This window comes from Ceratotherium simum, chromosome 35 (assembly GCF_057802395.1).
Source record: "Ceratotherium simum simum isolate JZ-2026a chromosome 35, ASM5780239v1, whole genome shotgun sequence".
Taxonomy (NCBI): domain Eukaryota; kingdom Metazoa; phylum Chordata; class Mammalia; order Perissodactyla; family Rhinocerotidae; genus Ceratotherium; species Ceratotherium simum.
This window is the reverse complement of record NC_141934.1, coordinates 23,504,314-23,531,821: the sequence shown is the minus strand read 5'-3', so window position 1 is coordinate 23,531,821 and position 27,508 is coordinate 23,504,314. Positions and strand designations below refer to the sequence as shown.

Below are 27,508 nucleotides of genomic sequence, written 5' to 3'. Positions count from 1 at the left end.
TCGCCCTCCGCCCGCCCACCGGCCGCAGCGCACACTACGCGGGCGCGGCGTGGCGCGCGCCGGCCTCGATCCGGGTTCCTGGAGGCGGCGCGCGGGAGGGGGCGGGGCCTGCGCGGCAGCGAGGGCGCGAGTGGCGCGGGAGGGAGGGAGCGGGGGGAGGGGGCGGGGCCGCGCCGCCCGCGCCGCGCTGGGCCCTCTCGGCCAATGAGCGGCGTCCACATGCCGCGGCGGCGGCGAGAGGGGAGGCAGCGGCCGATAAATGCTATTAGAGCAGCCGCCGCGGAGCCGTCCCCGACGCCACCTCCTTGTCGTCCGCCGCAGTTTCCTCCGCCGCTGTCGGGGGTGCGGAGCTGAGGGGACAGGGCGAGCGCGCCACGCGCCACCTAGCCGGCTTGCCTCCCTCGCTCCGTTCCGCCCTCAAGGGTCGGCCGGGCGCCCCCTCCTCCGGCCCGGGCGGGGCCGCGAATCACCTCAGGAGAGCGGGGAGGGGGCTCGGGGGCCGCGGCCTGCCGTCCCGGCGGGCGGTTGCGGGCGGAGGAGGTCTTCCCTTCTGCCGAGGGGAGGGAGGGTTGAAAGCCCCCACCGCCCATCCGAGCCCGGGGCGGGCGCCAGCGGGGGCCGACAGCTGGAGGGGCAGTTGTCTGGGGGAGGGGGCGCGGGGTGATTCAGCGCCCGGCGAGGCGGAAGCGGCCGGAGGAGGCGGGGGAGAGGCCAGTCGGCGCCTGGGCGCCCGGGGTGGCACGAGCCCGCGGCCCGAGTGCGAGGCGGAGGCGAGGAGGCCGCGGGGACGGGAGGCGAGGCCGGCCGGGCCCCCGCAGCCATGGAGAACGCGCACACAAAGACGGTGGAGGAGGTGCTGGGCCACTTCGGCGTCAACGAGAGCACCGGGCTGAGCCTGGAGCAGGTCAAGAAGCTCAAGGAGAGATGGGGCTCCAACGGTAGGTGCCCGGCGCCGGGGCTGCAGGGGCCCGGCGCGGGCTGGAGAGCCAGGGAAGATGGCTGACCGCGCTCCACCTCGTGGGTCTCGGCTCGGCGCCCGCCGAGGGCTGCAGGCGGCGGCGTGAGTCCGCGCGCCGGCCCCGCGGGAGAGGGGCTGCAGGCGGGGGGCGCCGAGGTCGGGGCCGCGCCTTCCCTCGACCGCCTCGCGGCTGGCGCCGGCGACCTTCCCCGCACGCCTCCAGCTCGACGGCCCTTCACCGGCGGCAGCCGGCGCGGTGGAGGGAGGGACGAGCCTCCGCAGCCGGGTGAGCCCTGCGAGACATTTTCTCGTCCCCAGCCGGCTTATGAGGCGTCGTTGTAGTTGAGAATGCCTCTGACCGCTCTTGTGCTCCCCGAAGTTACGCTGGCAGAAGTGATGACATCGCTGAAATGACTGCTTGTTTCAGGAGCCCGGGTTAGGGGAGACCTGAGGCCATTGGTTCCAACAAGTATTGCATGTTTTCCTGGGGTACCATTTTAGTATGGTTTCCGTTAAAAATGGTTGACTGTTCGTGTATCTAGGTACGTCTTTCAAAGACAGCAATCATTTTCGTAATTTTTTTTAGAAAGAGTGCTAAAATGATTTTTTTTTTTTCCTCCTCTTGACACGTTGCCTGGCGAATGTCTCCATTCTACAGAGTTACCGGCTGAAGAAGGTAGGTAATCTTAGTATGTTCTTTTTTCCCCTTTGTGCTGATGTCAAGATGACATTTACAACAAATGTTTGTTTCTAACAGGAAAAACCTTGCTGGAACTTGTGATTGAGCAGTTTGAAGATTTACTAGTTAGAATTTTATTGCTGGCAGCCTGTATATCTTTTGTAAGTATAAAGAAATTTATTTTCTCTCCAAAAAGTTGAGACTACTCCATAGATGAAAAGCCAGAGGAAACTAATGATGTCTCTTGGATGAGAACATTGTATTTGCAGATTTAAGCTGTGTCCAAGCTTCTTTTCTGTTTAAACCTAGGTATTTTTAAATTATAGACAAAACTCTTGAAGCCATTCGTGTACAGAAAATAAATGGATGCCTGACATTTACAGTGCAGTTAGAAATTGTTCCTGAATGCGGCGGGGTCTTATCAATTCTTGTGGTTTATCAGCTTTTAATATCAAAAGGTTCTTTATTGGAAGGTGTTTTCTGTTTTGGGTTCTTCCATTGTGTAAGATCACACTAACAAGATGTTGGGCTCTTTGTAGTCTGTAAATAGAACTTACAGAAGGAATATTCCAGTTGCTCTCCCTTCCTGGTAATGGCAAGGTGACAGTTGTTTCTGACAGTGACAAGAATGATGACAGCAGTGATGGCACCGCTGTTGACCAAATTTGGTCACTGACCTTTAGGGTGGTATATTTATCTAAATTAGACCCCTGTCTTGAGTGACTCCTAGGTTGAGAGAATAAGGTTCCGTACAGTTGGTTCTAGATCTTAAAAGAAAAAAAAAAAAAACCACAGTGTTTTTTTCTTGTTCTGTATGTGCTTACCCACTTGAATCCTATACGGTTGCTAAGAAACTGGTGAAATGCAAAGAACTACAGAAGAAGGGTGATGGGGATTGGCAAGGATATTTCTAGGTTAACTTTTTTTTCTGTTCAATATTAATTTTTTGTTGCGTTTTTTGTTGGGCAGTGGACTTCTTGGTAGTTTTCCTGCAAGTGGTCGTGAATAGGACACAGATGTTCCTAATCCTAACAGCATGAGATGCCTTTTGTTCTTAAATTACAGTATTTTGTTCTTAAAAAAACCATGATGGGAAGTGAAATTCACCCAGATAGTTTTTTCAGGCTTGGCAAAATTGACACAGCTTCAAGGTTTCATTTTTGTATGTTTGTACGTATGCAAGCCCTAGGGCTTGCCTCAGTCTTTATGACAACCATAGAGGGCTCTTTTGAGAAATAAGTAAATGAAGCAGTGGGCATTTCTTTAGGTAAGGAGGGAAAATTGGCAAGAGGTGAACTTTTTTTGGAGTAATTCTGTGCACAAATTATGCATGAGACTTTAATATACGGTGCCATGTTAGCCACATGATGTGTACCATTAGTAATTCAGTCCTCTCAAATCTTGTGTGGTTTTCATTGAATAAAATTAAGAGAGTTTCATAGCAAACCATTCAGCATCCTGAATTAATCACTCTATACCTCTTACATGTCTGTCTTTTCCTGCCAGTCTGTCTTAATTTACCACCCCCCCCAACCCCGTAAATGGCTGCTGGTTTACCAATTAAGATAAGAGTAGAGCTATTTGATTAACTAGTTTCAATACATTGTCATGGGGCAAAACAAATGATATATTTGGGCTAGTATATTTATATTTAAGCTGGCTACGTAATTCTGAAATAGTCTGAGCTTTGGTAGTTAAAATACAGAGGTTCAGTAAGGTCATCAGGGACCCCTTAGAAGTTAATCAGCTGTGTATACAACCAGAGATAAAAGAAATTTTTGAGTTATTTTGTGTGTGTAACTTAAGGCAGTGTTGTAACATCAGTGGCATTATTTCCAATAAACAAGCTATTAACTATTTGGGTTGTATAGGATCTCTTGAGTGGCCATTTTGAGTGACTTTATATTAACATTGGGATTAATGATGTGTATGATTTTTACTTTGAAGTAAGGAGTTTCTAGGCATTTTCAAATGGATTTTAAAATAAATGCTTTAGTTTTGTCATAAGGTAGGATGTTGGCTTTTTATAGCTTTTTAGAGCTGTATCTTGGAGTTGACGTTTAAGATATCTTTTTGGTGTAACTACTTGGAGTTATTACTCAGGAAATGAACTATGTTACATTTTTATTCTATAGGCTATTAAACAGAAAAATAATAGGTGTTGAGGAAATACTGTTACTTTATTTGCTTGATTTGTTTGATCTAGAAATTGCGGATGTAAAAGCTGTTGATTTTCTTCAGTGGGGTTGACAGTACTGCTACATTGTACTTGACCTTTTCATTCCTCATTTCTTTATCTTTTAAAAGAGCACTGAGGGCCGGCTCCGTGGCTTAGTGGTTAAGTGCGCGCGCTCTGCTACTGGCGGCCCGGCTTCGGATCCCAGGCACGCACTGACACACCGCTTCTCCAGCCATGCTGAGGCCGCGTCCCACATACAGCAACTAGAAGAACGTGCAACTATGACATACAACTATCTACTGGGGCTTTGGGGGAACAAAGGAGGAGGATTGGCAATAGATGTTAGTTCAGAGCCAGTCTTCCTCAGCAAAAAGAGGAGGATTAGCACAGATGTTAGCTCAGGGCTGATCTTCCTCACAAAAAAAAAAAAAAGCACTGAGTCTTTTTTGTATAGTCAGTTTATTTCTATTAGTTTAACAGGAAAAACATGGTAGAATATTCCTGTTCTTTTGGAGAAGTGAATAGGCAGTTCTTATAAAATATATACATGATACATCATCACGTTCTGCTCAAGTTAAAAAGAAATATTAGGCTTTAGCGATTTGTTTCAAATGTCAAACTAAGTAGTAAACTGTTAACCATAGTTAATATTTTGCTGTGGCAGAAAGTAGGAAACTGCATTAATGTTTTACACTTGTGACCTGTAGGGATAAAGTTTAATTAACTCGTAATATTCACCAAAATAGTTTTTTTTTAATTGAGGTAACATTGGTTTATAACATTATATAGATTTCAGATGTACATCATCATTCAACTTCTGTATACACTACATCATGTTCACCACCAAAAGTCTAGTTTCCATCCATCACCGTACAAATATCCCCCTCTACCCTACCCTCCTTCCCCTGTGGTACCACAGATCTGTTCTCTGTATCTATGTGTGTGTGTGTGTGTGTGTTGGGTTTTTTTAATCTTCCACATATGAATGAATGAAGTAAGGTATTTGTCTTTCTCCATCCAACTTATTTCACTTAGCATAACATACTCAAGGTCCATCCATATTGTTGGAAATGGCAAGATTTCATCTTTTTATGACTGAGTAGTATTCCATTGTGTGTGTATGTGTGTGTGTACACATGCATATGTACACACAACACCTTGATCCATTTATCCATCAGTGGGCACTTAGGTTGTTTCCATGTCTTGGCTGTTGTGAATAACGTTGCACTGAACATAGTGGTGCATATACCTTTTCAAAGTAGCGTTCTCATATTCTTTGGATAAATACCCAGAAGTGGAATAGCTTGATATGTGGTTGTTGTATTCTTAATTTTTTGAGGAACCTCCATACTTTTTTCTGTAGTGGCTGCACCAGTATACATTCCCAGCAGCGGTATATGAAGGGGTCGTTTTCTCCATATCCTCTCCAACACTTATTTCTTGTCTTTTTAATAATAGCCGTTCTGACGGGTGTGAGGTAATATTTCACTGTGGTTTTTTGATTTGCATTTCCTAATAATTAGTGCTGTTGAACATCTTTTCATTTGCCTGTGGCCATCTGTATATCTTCCTTGGAAAAATGTGTGTTCAGATCCTCTGCCCATTTTTTAAAATATACGTTTTTAAAGGTCACTTGGTTTGGAAGAAATGAGCTATATATCTCCCATCTCGCATATGAAGTAACATTAGAAATTCCTTACTTTGGCATTCAGGGCCTTCTTTCCTTTGGCTTTGTCTTTCCGTCCTCCTTGGTCACCAGATTTGCCCTTCATATAACACATCATATGGTCGCTTGACTGGAATGCTTGTCCTTTCCTCTCTTTCACTGCTTCGTTAGGTATTTATTGAGCACTTGGTACATGGCACAGACACTGGGGATACTGCATCCAACAAAATAGACAGTCAAGTCTCTTACCTGCAGCCAACATTCTAGTGGAGACGGATAGTAAACAAGTAAAATATATAATAATCTGTTGGACAGTGATATGCTGTGGAGAAAAAGAAAGTGGAGGAGGAGAGAGGTGATTGGTGGTAGAATAAAGGAGTATGGGGAGGGGAGTACAATTTTCAAATAGGATAGTCAGAAAGTCCTCCAAGAAGGTGACGTTTGAGAAAAGACCTGGAGGAGGTGAGCATAAGAGCCATATTTTTCTCATTTGTCTGAACCATCAAGTCCTCTGTGGTATCACAATTTGCATAAATTTCTCTACCCTCCACCCCCATTTCACCACCTCAGCTACTTAGATTGACTGTAAAATGCTGATAAAACTTTTAGACCAAGACACTTCTCAATTGTACACTTCCATTTGAATAATTTGTCTTTTCTTGTTATTGGACCTTTTAAAGGGATTCTTAATTCATTTTAGAGCCTAGGTTATTGCTTTTGATACAACAGATATTTGAGTGAGTTTGTGTTGGTAGCATTTTCAAAATATGAGATCCCTTTTCTTTGGTTTTCTCACAACAATATATTCAAGAAGTATTTGATATTGCATTATGTAGTGATTTAAAATTCTTGTGTTTTCTTTTAATTTATTTTTAAAAAGGGATAAAATGGGCAGTTTGCTGATTGGTTTAACTAATTTATAGTCTTTCTTTAAAATACGGTTTGAAAGGTGAAGATGCGTGGGCTTTTTTGTTGTCGTTTTAAAGAAGATTGTATTCTCGAATCTAAAAACATTGAAAAATGTTTTTACATAAGCTTTGTGTCTGAATCAGAAAAGAGTCTAGTCTAATTCATACATTTTTTTTTAATTGCTGAAAGAATTTTTGTTTCCCATCCCAGAAAATTGCTGTAACACTTGTGATACTTTTTTCATTCTTGTGAAGTGTTTAATTTCCATTTCCTCTTAAAAAAATTTTTTTTTGATGTTAATTTCTTCATTGAACAAGTGTTTGAGTGCCCAGAGGCATTGCAAGTTTCTAAGGCTACAAGGAGGAATGCAGACTGGTGCTCTGTGTCTTAAAAATGTGCTTATGATTGCTCTTATTTTCTTTTTATTGTCTCAGTAAGAGCTCAGCACATTGTCCCAACGCGTAGATAAGATAACTGAGTCACAGTACCATGATTGTTTCCCAGTTTATCCCGGAACGTGCCTTTTTTCCTTGGATTAAAATTTACTTTATTCGTGAAACTCTGCTCTCCAGCATCTTTTGGCTGTCCTGTCAGAAGTTACTGTGCAGTACAGAGATCAGTCTTACAGATAACATTTAGAAGATAAACTATCCTACCCTATTTTACTATCCTACCCTATTTAAGCAGTTTAAATTGTAGTTGAGGGTTCATTAGCAAGTGATTACGTTGAATAGGATTGGAAAGTTTGAAACTTTGAACTTGCTGGATAATGTAAGCCCCAGAAGACAAGTAATGTTAATATATTAATAATGCAAAGCAGTGGGAAGGAGAAACACTGTTTATGTCCAAAATTGTACTGCTGTAGCCTTTTCTTCCACTTTCCTTTGATGTTGATGAAGTTGGATACCTTTTTGCTGTCTTAATGTTTAAGTTCATATATTGCCACTTAGGGTCTTGTACCTTGTATGAGATTTTGTTTCATTCATTCATGCATCTATTTAATAAATATATAGTGAGCATCAGCTATGTACCAGAGACTTTTCCAGGCCCCTGAGTACACAACAGTGAACAAAAGGCAATCCAAACAGATAATCTTTTATGTTCAACCTATTCTCAATATTTTTAGAAACATTTCCCCTCTCTCCTGTATAAATATATTTTGTATAATTTCTGGTAAACCATAATTATGAACTGACTGTACTGTAATGCCAATAGGCATCTTGCATTTCAGTAATAAGGTGTCACTCGTCTCTTTTCCTTCTCCTTTTCTCTACCCCCTTGGAAGTGGAGTCTTTGATTTGTCAGCATCATCTTCCCACTTACACAGGAGAGGTTTTCTTTTCCATAGAACAAAAACCATGAAGGATTGCACAATGTGATTTGAACAGGGTTGGCTGGATTGGGTCTTACCAGTTAATGAAATATGGTTGATCTTCGTTTTGGGCTGTAGCATTTAATTTCTTGGGTTATTTGTGGTTTCAAAATAGACATTTTCAGAAGTATTCAGGAAATTGTCGGTTGTCAGTTTTAAACAAGTTCAGCACCAACCTTCCGCACTAAGAGATTTGCCCACTGGTTTCTCATCAAGCAGTAATTAGTATATCTGTAGAACCTTCAGATAACGATGAATGCCTGTTTCTTACACATAAGCATTTAAAGTCATGTAGTGGAAGGCTACTGTATTGTACAGATTGGGATTATTACATTGTTGATGAATACCACTTGTGCAAACGGACCACACATTCTTGAAAAGTGGAGGTTTGCTCTGATAATCCTGTCACTGCTTGCCTTAGTCTTTTCCTTTGCTCCAGTTGTTATGGGATATCGCTTTAAGTTTGTTCCTTATGCCTAGCTGCCAAGAGGGAGATTCATACTGGCTTTAACAAGGTGTGAAGTTTATCTTACAGTTGCTAATGCCTCACTGACCTTTTGGAAAGGTCCTAGTTCCTATTCAGGTTGAGGTTTTTCTCCTCCAAGAGCTAATTAAGTTTCTTATTTCTGATATGCTCTCTTTGGCAAATGTTTGAAAGGCTAGTATCAAAGCAGCTGTGATCTTGCATCTATCAAAATTTATAACTTCCTAGAGAAGTTTTTATTCTGGCATTAGCCCTGACCTTAACACTAGGAATGCCCTGTTGAAAGCTTTGAAGCAACACTTATATTCATTCTGGTTTTCTGCCTGCCTTGGTTTATTAGCTGTCAGTGGTGATTGGCATCTATCAGGACCTAGTCCTGGTGTCTCCTGGTTTTTTTCCTGCTCAAATTGATATTTCTTGTTAATTCATCATTACCCGCTTTTACTTGCAAAAGTCATGTTGGGCTTTGCCTTAAGCATCTTTCTGGTTATTTGCTACTTGTGTAAAAGCTCACTTCATAGTATTCCACTAAGTACAAAGGTAGTCAGTCATATGGTTTCATTATTGCCATAAATCATATCTGACAATATTAAAAAGTATCAAAAACAGTGCTTTCGGGGCCGGCTCCGTGGCGTAGCGGTTAAGTGCGCGCGCTCTGATGCTGGCGGCCCGGGTTCGGATCCCAGGCACTCCCCAAGGCACCACTTCTCCGTCCAACCCGAGGCCGAGTCCCACGTACAGCAACTAGAAGGATGTGAACCTATGACATACAACTATCTACTGGGGCTTTGGGGGGAAAAAATTGAATAAATAAAATCTTTAAAAAAAAAAAACAAAAAACAGTGCTTTCATTCTTTACTAAATAGATCTTTTAAAGAAAAGATTTTACTGTGCAGTACGCAAACATTTTAGGCAATGGAAAAAAACAAAGGCAAGTCTTACCTCCCAGATTGACCCATTATATACGTTTAACATCATTTCTGGATTGGCATTTTTCCGCAAAAATTGGTTGTTAGAGTTTTAACCAGTTAGATGGCTCTTTTACCGTGTTCTTTATTATTATTCTGAGATTCATTGTGTTGGATTCTCTCTTACTACTTTAGAGTTGCTTAATTATGAAGTGCAGTGTGGCTCTCTTAACTTGTAGCTTTTAAATCTAACAAAGTTATGGTTGTGTGGTTGTGTGAGCTAGAAGTTCTTTGCTCATTTTTCTTGGGGCAGTGTTCTGTGTCCAGTTATAACATTTTTGGACTTACATCATCTCTGAAGTGCTGTATTACTATACTAGATGTCATATGGAGGATAACCTTTAAAATACGTTGCTGATTTTGGAGCAACCTTGCAGTAATTCTGAGATGACCTTCAGTAATACCATGGAAAATAAGTGGGGCATTAACAGTTTATATACACTAAAATTTTGAGTCAGTGATCATTATTTCTACTATGAATTTATGCCACGCGGATTTATTTGATATGAATATTAACCACATCAACAAAGTTGTTGATGCTTACCTTTAACAAAGTAAAGAATTAAGTTTTCGGGCTGGCCCCGTGGCTTGGCGGTTAAGTGCGCACGCTCTGCTGCTGGCGGCCCGGGTTCGGATCCCGGACGCGCACTGATGCACCGCTTCTCTGGCCGTGCTGAGGCCGTGTCCCACGTACAGCAACTGAAAGGATGTGCAGCTGTGACATACAACTATCTACTGGGGCTTTGGGGGAAAATAAATAAATAAATAAGATCTTTAAAAAAAAAAAAAAGAATTAAGTTTTCTTTCTTCTGAATGTATACATATAAATGGGATTTATTTCCCCATAAGTATCTTATTTTAGTTTTAAAACAGAATTATTACATGAAAAAATAAATTAGCTCTTAAGGGTATTGTTAAGAAGTTGTATAGTTTTGATTTTCAAGAATCATTATGAACACAACATGAGCTGGTTCTTTATGTCATTACGTTTTGCTACCATTTGTTTCTAGGGGTGGTAAGAAAAGATATTTTGTATCATAATTCCTTTAGTAGCAGCCTCTTGTTGTAATGGCACTAAGCCTAAAAACACATTACAATTCTAATACATGCCATTTCTCTTTTAGGTTTTGGCTTGGTTTGAAGAAGGTGAAGAAACAATTACAGCCTTTGTAGAACCCTTTGTAATTTTACTTATATTAATAGCCAATGCAATTGTGGGTGTATGGCAGGTAAGCAAAAATTCCTACAGTGCTAAATTTTAGTAAATTTATGTAAGTGATATAAACGGAGTTAATCTTTCTGTTATCTGGTTTTCCTGATGTGTTGACTAAAGGTATCTCTGGAACGTCTACATGTGTTTTTTCTTTTGTCTGTTAATTTATTTAATGGCAAAATTTTAGACCTTTCATGCCTATATACTTTGCTGTTAAAATTGCTCATCCGTCATGGTAGCATAGAGTTAAGAGCAATGGATGAAAGAAGCTACTTAAGGAAAACCAGAATATTTGAGAGCCAGTATCTGTCTTAATTTTCCTGGCTGCTTCCTGTGAAAAACTTCGTCAACTCAATGTTATTTTTATTCTCCTTGGATTTTTTTTTTTTTTCCTTCGTATGTGGATTTAGCTATAGAAATTGTTTAAATCCTAAATTGTTTTCCCTTCAGACATACTCCTGGCTGTTCCCTTAATTACCCAGGCCTGTCTTACTCACAGATTGGAAGCTAATTTACTGCAGAAACGTAATGGGATTCCTCCCTCCCACTCCCCACTCACCTAATTGGTCTTCTGTAGATATCCAGAACTTTTCTAGGACTGTTGATCTATTTGATTTTTTTTTTAATATATTTTAACAGACTCGGAGACTGATGCTTCAAATTCATTTTAAGTATTGATCTTTTAGGTTTTTGATGGATACAGTCACCCCTTTGAGGACTAAAATTGAGTGCATCTATCATTCTTAAAGTGGAAACATGTTATAAACATATTTAATCCTGTTGAAATGTTAAGCTTCTGATCTTAGTGATAAACCTGAAGATCTTTGTGGTGGGCTCATATAGAAAGACGGCCTTCTTAGGAAAAAGTTTTAATTGTGCCATATTCTTCTTATTTTGATTTTTTTCTAAGAAATTTGCTTATATTTAATTAGAAATGATCTTGTGAATAATTTAGGCAGAAGAAACAATACACAGCATTAGATGGTTCTTTTCAAACTAGTAATATGTATTTTTTTATTAAATAATTTATTCTAGTTATGTGGTAGATACTTCATGTACATTCCCATTTCATCCTTATAGTGATCTTGTAAGGCAGGTGATATTCCCATTTGACAGATGTGACATTGAGTTTAGGGTGATTAAGTGACTTATCAAAGGCCGTAGAGGTAGTACATAGAGTATCTGGGAGGGCCGGCCCCGTGGCTTAGCGGTTAAGTGCGCACGCTCCGCTACTGGCGGCCTGGGTTCGGATCCCGGGCGCGCACCGACGCACCACTTCTCCGGTCATGCTGAGGCCGCGTCCCACATACAGCAACTAGAAGGATGTGCGACTATGACATACAACTATCTACTGGGGCTTTGGGGGGAAAAAAAAAGGAGGAGGATTGGCAATAGATGTTAGCTCAGGGCTGATCTTCCTCACAAAAAAAAAAAAAGTATCTGGGATTTGGATCCAGGCCCAGGCTGATCTGAATTCCTAAGTAAAATTTTACAGCAGTTTTTGCAGGACTTTTATAATGTCTTAGTTTAAGAAAAAAATAACATTCTTAGGTTTTAATCCTATTTACATAGTATACAGAATGGTATGAACAATACTGGAAAGTTCTTGCCTTCTGGAAGTAAGGGAAATTATAATTATTCTGTAAGGTAGTATTGCACATATTTCTGATCAGTGTCATCAAGGAAAGCTTTTTTAAAGGAAGTGACAAGCATGGGCCGGCTCCGTGGCTTAGCGGTTAAGTGCGCGCGCTCTGATGCTGGCGGCCCGGGTTCGGATCCCGGGCGCGCCCCGAGGCACCGCTTCTCCGTCCAACGTGAGGCCGGGTCCCACGTACAGCAACTAGAAGGATGTGAACCTATGACATACAACTGTCTACTGGGGCTTTGGGGGGAAAAACTGAATAAATAAAATCTTTAAAGGAAGTGACAAGCAGTTGGGAACTATAGAGAACTGGAGTTTTGTGGGTGGTGGCTGGGGAGAATATTCCAGAGAGGGAGTGGCATGAGCAGAAAGTACAAAGTGTGTTTGAGAAGTGACATTTAGAGCAATTTTGGTTTGAGTAGAGGAGGTGGAAGTTGTAAACTTTTAGAACAAAGGAAACCTTAGAAGGTCCTCTAAGTTATCCTTTTGTTTACAGTAAGTTAGGCTAGGCATATTTGTATTTCCCTGAGTTGACCTGTTTTTGATGTAACCTATGATCATTCACTTCCCTTTCCCACCCCCTACAGTCTAAATACTCCTTTTGATAGTTTGAGTTGGGGGAGAGGCTTTTAAGTGATTTTAATTGGCATCTTTGTCCTCAGTGTCTGAGATAGTTTATCTTTTAAGTTTATGCTTCTAATTTAAATGTACCTTTGTTAATTTTTAGTAGGGGCAAAATACACTGCTCCTGGGACATCTCCTTAACCTTGAGCATCCAGTTATAAACTCTATCTGACATGACTTGAAGAAGGAGAAAAGGAAATAAAACTGCCATAATTCATAAGTTTGGCGGGGGATCCTGTACACAAAGTAGTTTCAGATTTTATTAATTGAATAGCAACAATGCTCAGAATTTATTCTTTCTTCAATATCAGGAACATTTGAACTTAATCTGAAGGACCTGTTAGCTGTAACATTAATTAGGGTTAAATGGTCTACTATTTCTGTTAAATATAAAGTGATGCAGATATACTCATTCTTTCAGCAGATCTGATAAGGGATTGAAATTGTTACTATGAATTTCCCAAATTTAAGGTTTCCTAGGGGCCGGCCCCGTGGCTTGGTTAGGTGCGCATGCTCCGCTGCTGGCGGCCCGGGTTCGGATCCCAGGCGCGCACCGACGCACCGCTCCTCCGGCCATGCTGAGGCCGCGTCCCACGTACAGCAACTAGAAGGATGTGCAGCTATGACATACAACTATCTACTGGGGCTTTGGGGGGAAAAAAATAAATAAATAAAATCTTTGGGGAAAAAAAAAAGTTTCCTAGACTCTTTCAGGGATGCGTCTGTAAAAAGTGAGACACACATGCCATTGGCTTTCAGTTTTGCGTCGTCTAAATTCTCTTCAAGCAGGTTTAGAAATTTTTCACAACAGACCATAATTCTTACAGCAAGGTGAAAAATGAGATCGTGTGGTATTGAGCATAAATTCTATTCAAGTAAAGGTTAAACTGAAGAGCTTTAGATTGCAGGGCAAAAATGTGAGAGAAATAGAAGAATCCTTTCCTCTGTCCACTGACTAACCTCTCCTGGGCATATACTTTGTAGATTCATTCCTTGACTTCTAATTGCTATTCTCTAAAAGGAGAGAAGACAAATTTGTCATATAAGCTTTTCTTTCTTTTTTCTTTCCTTAAAAGAACTTTCCTGTATCTTTTTTTTCCCCAACCCGTTTTGGTTTTACATCTTTCATCTTGAAATTAGGAAAGAAAAACTGTGTGTGACTAAGTCTTGATATGTTTGTATATAATATTATGGTAAATATGGTGTGTGACTAACAGTGCTGTGATGATATTCCAACAATTTATTGGTCTTTACCGCTGGAGAGAGATTTCTTAGAATTTGTCAGATGTAAGTGATTTTCTTAATTCATTGCTCACAGCATTTACTATGTGCCAGAACAGTCTAAGCATTTTACATATAGCTTATAAATCTTCACAACCCTTGAGATAGGTACTATTAGTGTCCTGGTTTTATAGGCAGTAAACTTGGTTTTCTAGGCAGTAACTTATCCACAATCACATAGCTGATAAGTGGAAAAGCCTGAATTGAACCTAGGCTGTCAGCCCCAGACCATCATCTTTCATGTGAGACAGGATCGATTTAAATGGTGTGGGTGTGCGTGGCTGGAGGTGATGGCCATGTTTCACAGTGTGCTTAAGGACAGCAGATTGTATGACTGCTTTTCCCCATTACAGTTTTATCTTCTTACCCTTCTTAGGGTACCTATTTTTTCATTTTTAGTACAAAATTATAAGGGCTTAGTGTTTATCACCTTAACGTTTGTTTTTGTTTTTGTTTAGATTTTATTTATTTATTTTTTTCCCCCCAAAGCCCCAGTAGATAGTTGTATGTCACAGCTGCACATCCTTCCAGTTGATGCATGTGGGACGGCCCCAGCATGGCCAGAGAAGCGGTGCGTCGGTGTGCGCCCGGGATCCGAACCCGGGCCGCCAGCAGCAGAGTGCGCGCACTTAACCGCCAAGCCACGGGGCCGGCCATCACCTTAAGATTTGACTTGTTTACTACAAATGTCATTGATATGCTTCTCTTGTCCTTTTTTTTTTTTTTTTTTTTTTTTTTAAATAAAGTTTAGAACTCTATAATTTGATTCCTTGGGCTAGAAATCCTTGCAGTGACAGGCATGTGTTGACTACTTTTATCTTCTATTTTCTTTTTTACAGGAAAGAAATGCTGAAAATGCAATCGAAGCCCTTAAGGAGTATGAGCCTGAAATGGGCAAGGTATATCGACAGGACAGAAAGAGTGTACAACGGATTAAAGCTAAAGACATAGTTCCTGGTGATATTGTAGAAATTGCTGGTGAGTTGAGTTTGTCGTTTTGTTTTATTCTATATTGTATATCTGAATACAGTTCTTTTCTCAAAGTTCATAGATAACTTTCAAAAATTATGCTCATGTGTATCTATTATATTGGTAGATTTTTGTGCCATCCAAACACATCAAGTTTCCTGTAAAATTATTTCAAAGTGTTTTGGTGCCTCCCTTCATGTTTGTTGATAAGGATTTTTTTAAAAATGTTTTGAATCATTGTGCTTATTACTTTTGGTACATTGTAAAACACCTAGTGGTAGTGAAATAACTTAATCTTGATTTGACAGTTGTAGTAAGCAGTTTGCTAGAATACTAGTTAACGGCTATGTAGTTTTTCCTTGGCACAAATGTTGTCGTACTTGTAACTATCAAACTAAGTTGATGTTTTAAGGGTAATTTCATGACTCTAAATCTGCTTAAAAATACTTTTACAAAACACTGAGCCAGGAGTTTTAGCCTGGGCTCTATGGGTAGGCTTCAAAGAGTTTGTAAATCCACTGCAAGACCAGAGCTCTCCACAGAGCTCAAAGGAGTCCGAATCTTCATTGCTCTAGATCGGTGCCATGTTTCAGGTAGCCCAAAACGTCCCTGCTACCAATCAGAACAGTCTAGTCTTTTTGCTGGTGAGTCATTACATTGGATTATTCACATCATCATGGTTTTTCACATTCTCCTAAGCTGAGAATACTTTTTACTTGTTTTCTTTTTGTGAGTTGTCTCATGGTAATGCTTTGACTTGTGGGGAAAGTATGGTTTGTCTTTATTGTCTTACTCATTTTATTGAAGAGAATTCAGAGAACTGCATCTCTTGGCCTGTGCTCTATGGTTTTGGCCTCTGAGAGGAAATTGCCTTGTCATAGGTATTCTCTCATCCATAATTTTTGTTGTTATTCTTGCAGAAAAAGAATGTTGTTGCTTGTATACCCACACATTGATTACTTAGGACTGCAAAGTGTGTGTAAATGACCTAACAGCTTACTTAATAGTGGTAACAAAAGTACAACTCAGAATGAAGTATTTTGGCCATTGGATTTTTTTAAACTTATTTTGACATAATTTCAGAGTTCAAAGTTGCAAGAATTGTAAGAGTTCTCATATAGCCTTTACCCAGATTCTCCAAATGTTAACATTTTATCACATGTGCATTATCCTCTTTCAGTCTGTATCTATACATTCACACATTTTTTTTTTTTTTTAAAGATTTTATTTATTTTATTTTTCCCCCCAAAGCCCCAGTGGATAGTTGTGTGTTGTAGCTGCACATCCTTCCAGCTGCTGTATGTGGGACTCGGCCCCAGGATGAACGGAGAAGTGGTGCCTCGATGCGCACCCGGGATCCGAACCCGGGCCACCAGCATCGCAGCGCGCGCACTTAACCACCAAGCCACAGGGCCGGCCCTACATTCACACATTTTTGTCTAAACTGTTTGAGATTAAGTTGCAGGCATAGCGCCCCTTTACTACTAAATACTTGAGTGTTTATTTTATAAAATCAAGGGCATTCTCGTAATATAATTCCATATAATTATCAAAATCAGGCCATTGATACTGTTATCTAATCTACAGACCTTATTTAGATTTTTACCATTTGTCACAATGGATTTTATAGCAAAAATAGGAGAGAGGGATTTCTGGCAGTGATGTAGAAAATAGAATAGAGAAGGCTAGAGGTAGGCTGTTTCGATAGTCTGGGCAACAGGTAATGAGGGCAATAGCGTTAAGAAAAATGAGAGGGGCCGGTCTGGTGGCGAAGTGGTAAAGTTCACGTGCTTCGCTTTGGTGGCCCGGGGTTCTCACGTTCAGATCCCAGGCACTCACCTACGCAACTCGCATCAGGCCACGCTGCGCGGCTTCCCATATATAGAGTAGAGGAGGATTGGCATGGATGTTAGCTCAGGGCCAATCTTCCTCACCAAAAAAAAAAAAAAAAAAGAAGAAGAAGAAGAATGAGACAAAGATTTTTATAAATAATGGTTCTTAAGCAGGAGTGCATATCAGAATTATCTGGGGGCACTCTTCAAAGTTTTTAGCAAGTCTCAACCCAAAATATTAACTCTGAATCTCCGTTGGGCATGGAATTATGGTCATATATAGTTTGAAAAGTGAGCCTCATTTAAATGCAAAGGAACAGGTTTGATTGTTGAATGGATATGGAAATGGTTGGGGGTAGGATGTAGAATCAGAGATGCTGGCGGGATTTCAAGTTTAGATGACGGGATGGTGGTGATGCTAGTAACTGAGGAAAGAAACATCATAGGAAGATAGTTTGTCTTTCCACAAATACATATGTGTAGGTGTGGTTTCAGATAACCACCTAAATATGTGTTCAAGGTTCTGTGTGACTTTGTATAGTTTTCTATTTCTCCAGCTTAATCTGGTAATATACTCTTCAGCCTTTCAAATTAAGAATTTTTATGCTAGTTAGGCTATTGCAAATATATCGAGTCTGTTTGACAGCCTAAGAGAAGGGCTGGCCTGGTGACGCAAGTGGTTAAGTGCTTGTGCTCCGCTGCGGCGGCCCAAGGTTCGCTGGTTCGGATCCCAGGCACGCACCGACGCACCGCTTGTCAGGCCATGCTGTGGCGGTGTCCCATACAAAGTGAAGGAAGATGGGCACAGATGTTACCCCAGGGCCAGTCTTCCTCAGCAAAAAAAGAGGAGGATTGGCAGATGTTAGCTCAGGGCTGATCTCCTCACAAAAAACAAAACAAAACAAAAAAAGAAAACGTAAGAGAAATTACCCCCAAAGTGTTTATCTTTAGTTTGCATCAGTAGATGGCAGTGGTAAACAGTGTCAGAGGAAACTGTGATCTTGATCCTCAAGGCATCTTCCTTTCGGAAGAAATAAACTAAGGCCAGCTTCTCTTCAATAATTGTAGTTTTGATTTCTCTTTTCCTCTGAATCCTGGTTCTCCCCAGTCTTTCCTATCTGAGTAAGTCATTCTAATCACCTAGGTAACTGAGAGAAACTTGAGAGTCATCTTGATTCTTCCCTCTTAGTCTCTGTCTCTAAGACCAGTTGATTGTGTCTCCAAAACACACCCAAATTTGTGAACTTCTGTTTCCTTGGTCCCCACATCAGTTCCACCATCATCTCACACTGGCACTGTCATAGTGTCCTGACTAGGCTCTCGCTTCCTTTGTTGTTGTCTTCCAGTCTGTTCTCCACACAGCAGCTAGAGTGGTTTCCTAAAGGTCGTGTTGTTTAGTTACCTGCTAAAACTCGACAGTGGCTTTCCTCTTGCACCTGAAACAAAAAATTCTTTCTTTGACCTAAAAGACCTTGAATTGTGTAGCTCCTGCTTGCTTCTGTGATTTCATCGTATGCCACTCCCTATTCTCTAGCCACACAGGCCTCTTTTTTTCAGTTTTCAATACTGCCAAACTTTCCTGCCTTTTTTTAGGAGATTAGGCAAATTTTATATAATTATTAATTTGCCCAGTGCATAGATCTCACAGTGGCAAAGCTTTGGTTATAACTCTGATCTACCTGATTTTTCTTGCCTACTGTGAAATTCCATTCCCTATATGTAGTGTTTTATACATTGCATTTGATAGTTTAGGAAGGACAAATGATGATTGATCCATAGTGTGTGTGACCTAAGATTGCCAGTCTTCTGGAGTATCCCTTTCTTATTTTATTTGTTTATATTGTGGTAAAATATACATAATATAAAGTTTGCCATTTTAACCATTTTTGAGTGTACCATTCCATGGCACTAAGTACATTCACATTGTTGTGCAACCATCATCACCATCCATCTCCAGACTTTTTCATCTTCCCACACTGAAACTCTGTCCCCCTTAAACAGTAACTTCCTTTACCCTCTTCCTCCAGCTCCTGGCAACCACTCTCTTTCTTTTAATATTCAAAAACAGGGACTTCAATATTAAAAGATGAGTTTAAATCCCTCGTCTTAGGTAAATATACTGACTACTACTAGTAACTATTCTAAGCAATACACACATTTAAACTTGTTCTGCTTTGTCCTATTTCTGAATCCTTTGTGGGGAGTGCTAACAGGTCTGATAGTTAATACTTTTTTCCTCCAACTCTTCCCCCACTGTATACGAATTGCTAAAAGCAAATGCAGTGCTTGGACATTGGGCTCTTGTATACTATTTCTTCTTGAATTTTGACCATGCCGAGGAATGCAGAACAGGTGGTAACTAGTTTTAGACAGATAGGAACATTTTATTAAACACTATTGTCATACCACTAGGCAGTGAGCACCTTAAGGGCAGAACTGTGTCACACTGACCACTGTAATCTTGGTGAGCATGTAACAAGCGTTCAGTGAATAATAAGTGAAACTTGAAATCAGAAGTATGGGGTTAGGTTCAGCTAATGTAAACATGCTTATTATGCAACTTCTGTGCAGAACGGATAATTTGAAGTCTATATGCATGTGTTCAATAATAGCTAAAGTTAGAGTGTGTGCCAGATACTGTGATAAACTTGCAAGTACTTGGTTTTTAACCATCAACCACTCTACAGATTGTGCACTGTTATTCTCATTTTACAGTTGAGGAAACTGAATCTTTGTGATTTAATCCTTCTGTCTTCAGCTGTAGGTAATTTGCTAGAGATTACAGTATACCCAATAATCTATAGATATCATGTGTATCAGTCATTTCAACTTGTTGGAGGCCCAGGTCACTATTTTTTTAAACAGTTTTATTGAGATATAATTCACATGTCATAACATTCACTCTTTTGAAGTATACACTTAAGTAGTTTTTAGTATATTCAGTTGTTCAATCATCATCATTATCTAATTTCAGAACATTTTCATCCTGTAAAAAAAAGAAACCCCATACTCATTAGCAGTCACTTTCCCTTCCCCCTTCCCCCTTCCCCCCAGTCCCTGGCAACCACAATTTACTTTTTTTTTTTTTATCAAGTTGCCTACTCTGGACATTGCATATAAATGGAATCATACAATATATGGCCTTTTGAGACTGGCTTCTTTCACTTAGCATACTGTTTTCAGGATTCAGCCGTGTAGCATGTATCGTGTTTCATTCATATATAGGTAATGTATTTCTTTTTATGACTGAATAATATTTCATTGTGTGGATCTACCACATTTTGTTTATCCTTTCATCAATTCATGAACATTTAGGTCATTTACCCTTTTTGGCTATTAGAATTAATGCTACTATGAACATTGGTGTACGGTGTTGGTTTTTGTGTGAATATATGCTTTCACTCTCTTAGGTATATACTTAGGCATAGAATTGCTGGGACATATGGTGACTCTGTTTAACATTTTGAGGAACTTCCAAACTATTTTCCAAAGTGGTTGCATCATTTTACGTTCCCACCAGCAACGGACACAGGTTCCAGTTTCTTCACATCTGCGTCAACACTTGTTATTGTCTTTTATATTTTAGCCATGAAGTAGTATCTCATTGTGATTTTGATTTGCACTTCCCTGATTTCCTAATGATGTTGAGCCTCTTTTCATGTGCTTATTTTCTATTATTATGTCATCTTTCAAATTCTATTCAAATTCTTTGCCTATTTTGAGTTGTCTTTTTAATGTTGAGTTGTAAGAGTTCTTTATGTATCCTGGCTTATCAGATACGGTTTGCAAAAACTTGCCCATTCTGTATGTTTTCTTTTTACTTTCTTGATGGTGTCCTTTGTGGCATAAAAGTTTTTAATTTTGATAAAGTCCCATTTGTCTGTTTTTTTCTTTTGTTGGTTGTGCTTTTGGTGTCATATCTAAGAAGCTATTGCCTGATCTGAGGTCACAAAGATTTTGTATATGGTGTGAGTTAGGGGTCCAGCTTCATTCTTTTGCATTTGTACATCCAGTTGCCTCAGGACCATTTGTTGAAAAGACTTCTTCATTGAAGTGACCTGGCACCCTTGTCAAAAATCAATTGACTACATATTCCACTACAAAGTATCTATTATTCTGTTGATCTATATGTCTATCCTTATGCCAGTACCACACTGTCTTGATTAGTGTAGCTTTGTAGTAAGTTTTGAAATCATTAAGTTTGAGTCCTCCAGCTTTGTTCTCTTTCTAGATTATTTTGGGTATTCTGGGTCCTTTGCATTTTTATATAAATTTTAAGATTAGCTTGTTAATTTCTACAAAAAAGCCTACTGGGATTTTGATAAGAATTATGTTGATTCTATAGATCAGTTTGGGGAATATAGCCATCATAACAATAATTAAATCTTCTGATCCATGACTGTGGGGTGTCTTTCCATTTATTTAGGTCTTTCATTTCTTTTAACACTCCTGTTTTCAGCATACAAGTCTTATAGTACTTTTTAAGTTTATTCCTAAGTATTATTTGTTTGTTTGGGAAGCTATTTGTAATTGGAATTGTTTTCTTAATTTCATTTTCAGATTGTTCTTTGCTAGTGTATAGAAATATAGTTGATTTTTGTGTATTGGCCTTGTACCTTGCAATCTTGCTGGACTCTTTTCTTTTTTCTTTTTTTAAACTGTGCTTTATTTAGGGCTAAGCTGGAGAAAGCGTCTTCCAGTAGTTACAGAAGGTTACAAGGAGTTTTAGGGAGTTGAGTGTGAAAAGAGCAGTTGTACTAACTGCAGCTGTTTTTTTGTTTTTTTTTTAACAACATCTGGACATCCTAAAAGGAGGAGCCAAGAGAAAGAAAAAGAAAATTTTAAAAATAATAATTAACCAACAAAATAGAAAGAAAGAAAGGAAAGGCAGGAGGCCTGAGAGGAGCCAGAGAGTTGTTCTCCTAAAGCAAAAAAGGAAAAAAATGGTAGGTCCAAGAGCCTCCGGGCCTCCAGATGAACTGGACATCTATGAGAGGAGGGTATCAAGGCAGAATGCCAAAGCAAGTCTTCCCAACGGTGCAAATAAATTATAATAAATATGTTATACTTTAAAATATGTGTTCTTAAATAATTCAGTGTTTTTTCTGATTCTGAGTTTTTTTTAAGCAATGTCTTTTTTAACTGCTGTAAAGTCATTTACCAAAGATAAATATCGTGCTTTCATTAAATAGTTTTCCTTGTTTTTTTCTCTATCATTAATTAAAAGTCCTACAAAATATGCAAATTTATTTACAGAAAAACAGCTGGCATCATTTAAACATCCCTGTTTTTCAAAATTCCTTGTAAACAGTTTCAGAAATTCTTCAAAGATTGTTTATTTTTCTCTCTCTTGTTTAAGGTTTTTGTGTGTGTGTGTGTGTGTGTGTGTGTGTTGTTTAGTTGTTTTAAGATGAAAGTTCCCAGGTCTCCCTTGCCCGGAAAGCCTCTGGAGCAAGCGTGGAAGGCGAGTGAAGCGGAAAGTGTCGAGGGCTTGCGGAGAGCGGGCGAGCGTGCGCAGCTCCCGAGCGAAGCGAAGCGAGGCGAGGGCGTTGGCGGCGGGCCTTCCTGCCGAGGGCGCGGCCTCCACCTGCTGCCGGTAGCCGGGAGCCCCAGGTCTGGGCGAGCCCGGCCTGGGCCTGGCCCCCGGGGTCAACGGCGTCCGACAGCACTCGCGGGGAGAAGGGATCGATGCTCAGTCTAAACTCTACAAAAGTACAGTCCTACAACATCTGGGATTTTAGCGGTAACGCTAACTTCTATAGGGTTTTTTTTTCCTTTTTTATTTTTTTTTATTTTTTGCTTTCCTCTAATTTTTCTTCTATTATATAGGTATTTTAAACTTCTCCTTTTTAAAATTCCGTACAACTGTTATGATTTTAAGAGGGGGAAGAGTTAGAAGCATTTACAGACTTTTCACAATTATCTTGCCTTGTAAGCCCCTTTTTTCCCCTCCTTGTTTTCTCACACTTCACAGTTAATGAGTTTTAATATTTTTCTTGCTTTCCCCAAATATCCACCAATTGGTTCATCTTAACAGCTCCATCCGGACATATAATACAGAAAACCATAGGGAAGTGTCATAGACTTGAGTGAGGGTAATCAAAGCGCCTCTCAAAGTATCAAAGAACTATTATCTTGCTGTTTTAAAAGCATTGAAGCATTATTTTTCCTTTTTTTTTTTTTTTTTTGTTGTGGTTTTTTTTATTATTATTACATTTTTCATAGAATCGGTCTAAGCTGTTTCAAGAACAGCCATGAGGCAGGAAGGAGGTTCTCCTCCATTCCCGCTCTATTTGACATAGAGCTACACATCTGCAATAAAAAGTTTGGTCCTTTGGTCCCTAAATAGCTAAAGGAATGACAGATAGAGATGCTCAGTGGCAGCCTCCCAGCCGCCCCCTGGGCACCAGGCCCAGCCACACCGCTTTCCCCAGCCTGCCTCAGGCGCCCACGTGCTGGAAAGGCCCCGGGATCGGTAAGCAGCGTCTCTTCCCAGGGCCCAGCCCTTCAGCCTCCCCATCTGGTCTCCAGTTTTGTTGTAAAGTTGCCTTTTTTTGTGGGTTTTTTCCCCCTCATTTTTCATCTTCTTTATGTCATATATATATTTTCCCCCAAACACGTGCCCGCTGAACTCCGTAGACGCTGTACTTTCCTTGAAGAAATGTTACAGCCACAGAGAGTGTTTGGAGTCTTCAGCTTGATTGATATTGGCTGATATGTCAAAGGTGTCATCCAACAGTTCTCATTTATAAATATATATAGAGAGAGGTTTGTTTTTTAATGTAGCCCGTTCAGCATCTTGCCCTGTGCGAGTCCTGGTCTGCCCCGGGGGACACTCCCGCCGGCGCTCAGTACGGGTGATTGGCGTCTTTGGGCCGCTTCAGCTGCACCTTGAGCCTCTTCATGCCGATCTGGAAGCCGTTCATGGCCTGGGTGGCGGTCTGCGCGCTGGCCGGGTTGTCGAAGCTCACGAATGCTGGCGAGACATGAGGGACAAGGGCCTGGGTTTCCACGGGGCCCGCCCCGGCCGGGAGGGGGCGGGCGGGGAGAATGTCTGGGCCGAGGGCGGGGCGGTGGCGGCGGCCCCTCCCCGCGCTCCCGCCGTGCCTCCAGGCAGGAGCGGGCCTCAAAGCTCCTCCCTCTCGGGCCCCGCCTGGACTCTTTTCTTCTAATAGTTTTGCAGGGGTTTCTTGAGGTTTTCTATATATAACATCATGTCATCTGCAAACAGAAATATTTTTATATCTTTCTAATGTGGGTGCCTTTTCTTTTTCTTGTCAAACTGCCTTGGCTAGAATCTCCGCTAGAATGTTGAATGGAAGTGACAAAAGCAGACATCCTTGTCTTGTTCCTTATCGTAGGGGAAAAGCATCTAGTCTTTTAGCATGAAGAATGATGTTAGCCATGGGTTTTGAAGATGCTGTATATCGTGTTGAGGAAGCCTGGTCATAATTTTAATTTTTAGGTTGTCAGTATACTCTTGTTTGGTCTATTGGTGACTTTTCATGGTGGTTGTATATTTATATCTAAATTAGAAATGATAGTTTTGCTGGGTTACTAGGACCAGTGGGTCATTGAATGCGGTAAGATGTAACCCTAAGGCATTTACAGTGAATTATATGGAACATTTTGGGAAAACATATTGTGACTGCTCAATCTGGGCCCGATAAATAGGTGTTTATTTTATTAAGACTTTTAAGACTGCATGCTGAGGCTTTTAAAATTCAACTTTTATTAGGATTAGTAATTTAATTGACCCTACAATTTGCCACTTAGCCCAGTAATTCTGTTCTGTGAAACTGTAGAAATGAACTTCAATTCTAAATGTAGATCTACATTATTTCTTGTCAGTCAAAATCTTACTCTCTACATAGCCCGAAGGGACAAATGGCATGAATTGTGGATTTAGGCATGGTAACTTTTATACTTTTATTTAAATTATGAAATTGAGTGTGAGAGGTTCTTCCTGATGAATTGAAAAACTGGAGAATAGGGCTGGCCCCGTGGCTTAGAGGTTAAGTACGTGGGCTCCGGTGCTGGCGGCCCAGGTTCGGATCCCGGGCGCACACCGACGCACCACTTCTCCGGCCATGCTGAGGCCATGTCCCACATACAGCAACTAGAAGGATGTGCAGCTATGACATACAACTATCTACTGGGCTTTGGGGGAAAAAATAAATAAATAAAATTATTTAAAAAAAAAAAAAACTGGAGAATATTATGAACCATTCTGAAGATGAAAGCAAGTATGGAGTTGCTATTTTGATGCTTGCAGAAAGAAAGAGACCTTTTTGAGTCATTGTTTGGAGGTAAGGATCATCTCCTAACTTCAGGTGATAAAGTTCTTTTTGCTAGCTTTTGGAAGACATCGGTTAGGATGATTCTGCTGAACTTCTGAAGACTAGGCTGAACTGGGTAGTTTTTTGCGGGGGAGCTGTAGGGAGTTAAAGAAATTAAGTTTTAGATGTTGCTATACCAGCTAATAACCTTTCCGAGGAGATATTGCGTAAGCGTGCGTAGCAAATACTTACGTGAACCTTAGAAGTATCTAGAATACAGGATCCAATCAAATTGACTTGGCAAGTAAAAATGAGATAGTTACCCACATGTTCATCTTCTGAAGCCATGGTAGTTTTGTATTATCTTAATGCCAGGAAAATATTTGTCTGGATGGATGGAAACCAAAAGTAGTAAAATCACATACTTTATGAGGAATGAACATCAATGTTTTTAAGCTTTCTGTATTGTCTGCTAATACTATCAAAGTGAATTAAGCTATGATAGTCATAAAAGTCTTTAGAATTTGGGGGGTTTCAGTATATGCCCGGGGGGGTGTTATTTATTGTCTTCTCAAGGCCACTGTTTTCAGGATTGTTTAAAACAAACTTCATGTAACTTGGTAACCCAGAGTTGAGGAATAGCACAAGGACATAAATATCCTCAGATGACTTTTGTCTTGTAGTATACTGTGGAGCGAATCATATTTTAAGATTACGTACGTGATAGAAATGACACAATCTTAACATAAAATTGCATTTGCTTTAGCTTCTAAAGAAAATGATTTTGTGTTTGCTCAAATGTAAAGTAAATGTTCAGCAATGGTGTCAGTAATTTCAAGATTTATTCAATAAAAAGATTGATTCTTAAACTTGGTAAGTAAAGGGAAAAAAGTCTCACTTTTGATAGTCAACTTGTAGTAATGAAGTCTATTAACATGTATGAAGTGGCATTTCCAAGCAGTTGAGAAAAAAGAAGGACAAAGTTGTAAATAGAAAGATGACTGATTCATGTAGGAACTTGGATTATTATCCTAATTCTGTATGATACTGGACAAAGTAAATTAACCTCTATAGAATCGGGTAATTGGAGTAGACTCTTTTAAGGAGCTTTCTGGCTCTAAAAGATATCTGATTAGATGACGTGGGCATATCATTTGTTTACCTGGGCTATGAGTCTAGGTGGACTTCTTTTGCTTCTAGAAGAAAAAATTGGAGCAGCCTAACTGAACAGTCAGCAAATACTTAATCCATACCTGCTGAGCTCCCTAACATAAATATCAGAGAAGTCAGTTCTGTGCTATAGAGCAGAGGGGTTGGCCAACTTTTTTTTTGTACAGGGCCACCTAGTAAATGGTTTGGGCTTTGTGGGCCCCAAACAGTCTCTGCAGAAAAATCTTTTTTTTTTCTTTAAACAAGGCTTTAAAAACGTAAAACTCATTCTTGGCTCAAGGGCTGTTTTTAAAACAAACAAACAAAAGCAAGATTTGGCCAGCTGCTTAGAGCAACGTTTCTCTAACTTAATGTGCATGGGGATTTTGTTAAAGTGCAGGTTTTGATTCTGTAGAGTGGGGCTTGATTATTCTACATTTCTACCAAGCTCCCAGGTAGACCACATTTTGAGAAGCAAAGCTCTAGAGCAGTAGTTCTTAATCATTTCTAGATCACAGTCCTTTTGAGAGTGAAATCTATGGACTCGCTGCCCAGAGACACACATGCAAAATCTTGTATGCAATTTCAGGGGGTTTATTTGCCCTTTTCCCCAGAAATCCACCTCAGGATTCTGGCTATTTGGTTTAAAAAAATGAAGTACACCATATGATCCAGAAATTCTACTTCTGGGTGTATATCCAAAGGAAATGAAATCACGTTCCCGAAGAGATATCGGCACACTCATGTTCATTGCAGCATTATTTACAATAGGCAAGACATAGTAACAACTTAAGTGTCCCATTGATGGATGAATGGATGAAGAAAATGTGGTATATATGTGCCACGGAATATTATTCAGCCATAAAAAAAGAAGGAAACCCTGCCATTTGTGACAACGTGGGTGGACCTTGAGGGTAATTATGCTAAGTGAAATAAGTCAGACAGAAAAAGAGAAATACTGTGTGATGTCACTTATATGTAGAATCTAAAAAAAACCAAACTCGGGGCCGGCCCAGTGGTGCAAGCAGTTAAGTGTGCATGCTCTGCTGTGGCGGCCCTGGATTCGCCGGTTCAGATCCGGGGCGCGCACCGACGCACTGCTTGGCAAGCCATGCTGTCGTGGCGTCCCGTATAAAGTGGAGGAAGATGGGCACGGATGTTAGCCCAGGGCCAGTCTCCCTCAGGGAAAAAAAAAAAAAAAAAAGGAAGATTGGCAGATGTTAGCAATAGGGCTGATCTACACACACACACACACACACTCACTCACTCACTCACTCACTCACTCACTCACTCATAGAACCAGA

General features: G+C 40.4%; 1 protein-coding gene across 1 annotated transcript in view; it reads left to right on the top strand.

Moving 5' to 3' along the window:
* The first annotated feature begins 683 nt into the window (after window positions 1-683).
* The window catches only part of ATP2A2 (ATPase sarcoplasmic/endoplasmic reticulum Ca2+ transporting 2), a 61,659-nt gene continuing 34,834 nt past the window's right edge, over window positions 684-27,508 (top strand). Inside the window, exons 1-5 of the mRNA XM_004429992.3 lie at window positions 684-938; window positions 1,617-1,634; window positions 1,716-1,798; window positions 10,340-10,444; window positions 14,815-14,953. Of these exons, the coding sequence (XP_004430049.1) occupies window positions 821-938; window positions 1,617-1,634; window positions 1,716-1,798; window positions 10,340-10,444; window positions 14,815-14,953 (463 nt within the window). The 5' untranslated portion in view covers window positions 684-820. The remainder of the gene's footprint in view (window positions 939-1,616; window positions 1,635-1,715; window positions 1,799-10,339; window positions 10,445-14,814; window positions 14,954-27,508) is intronic.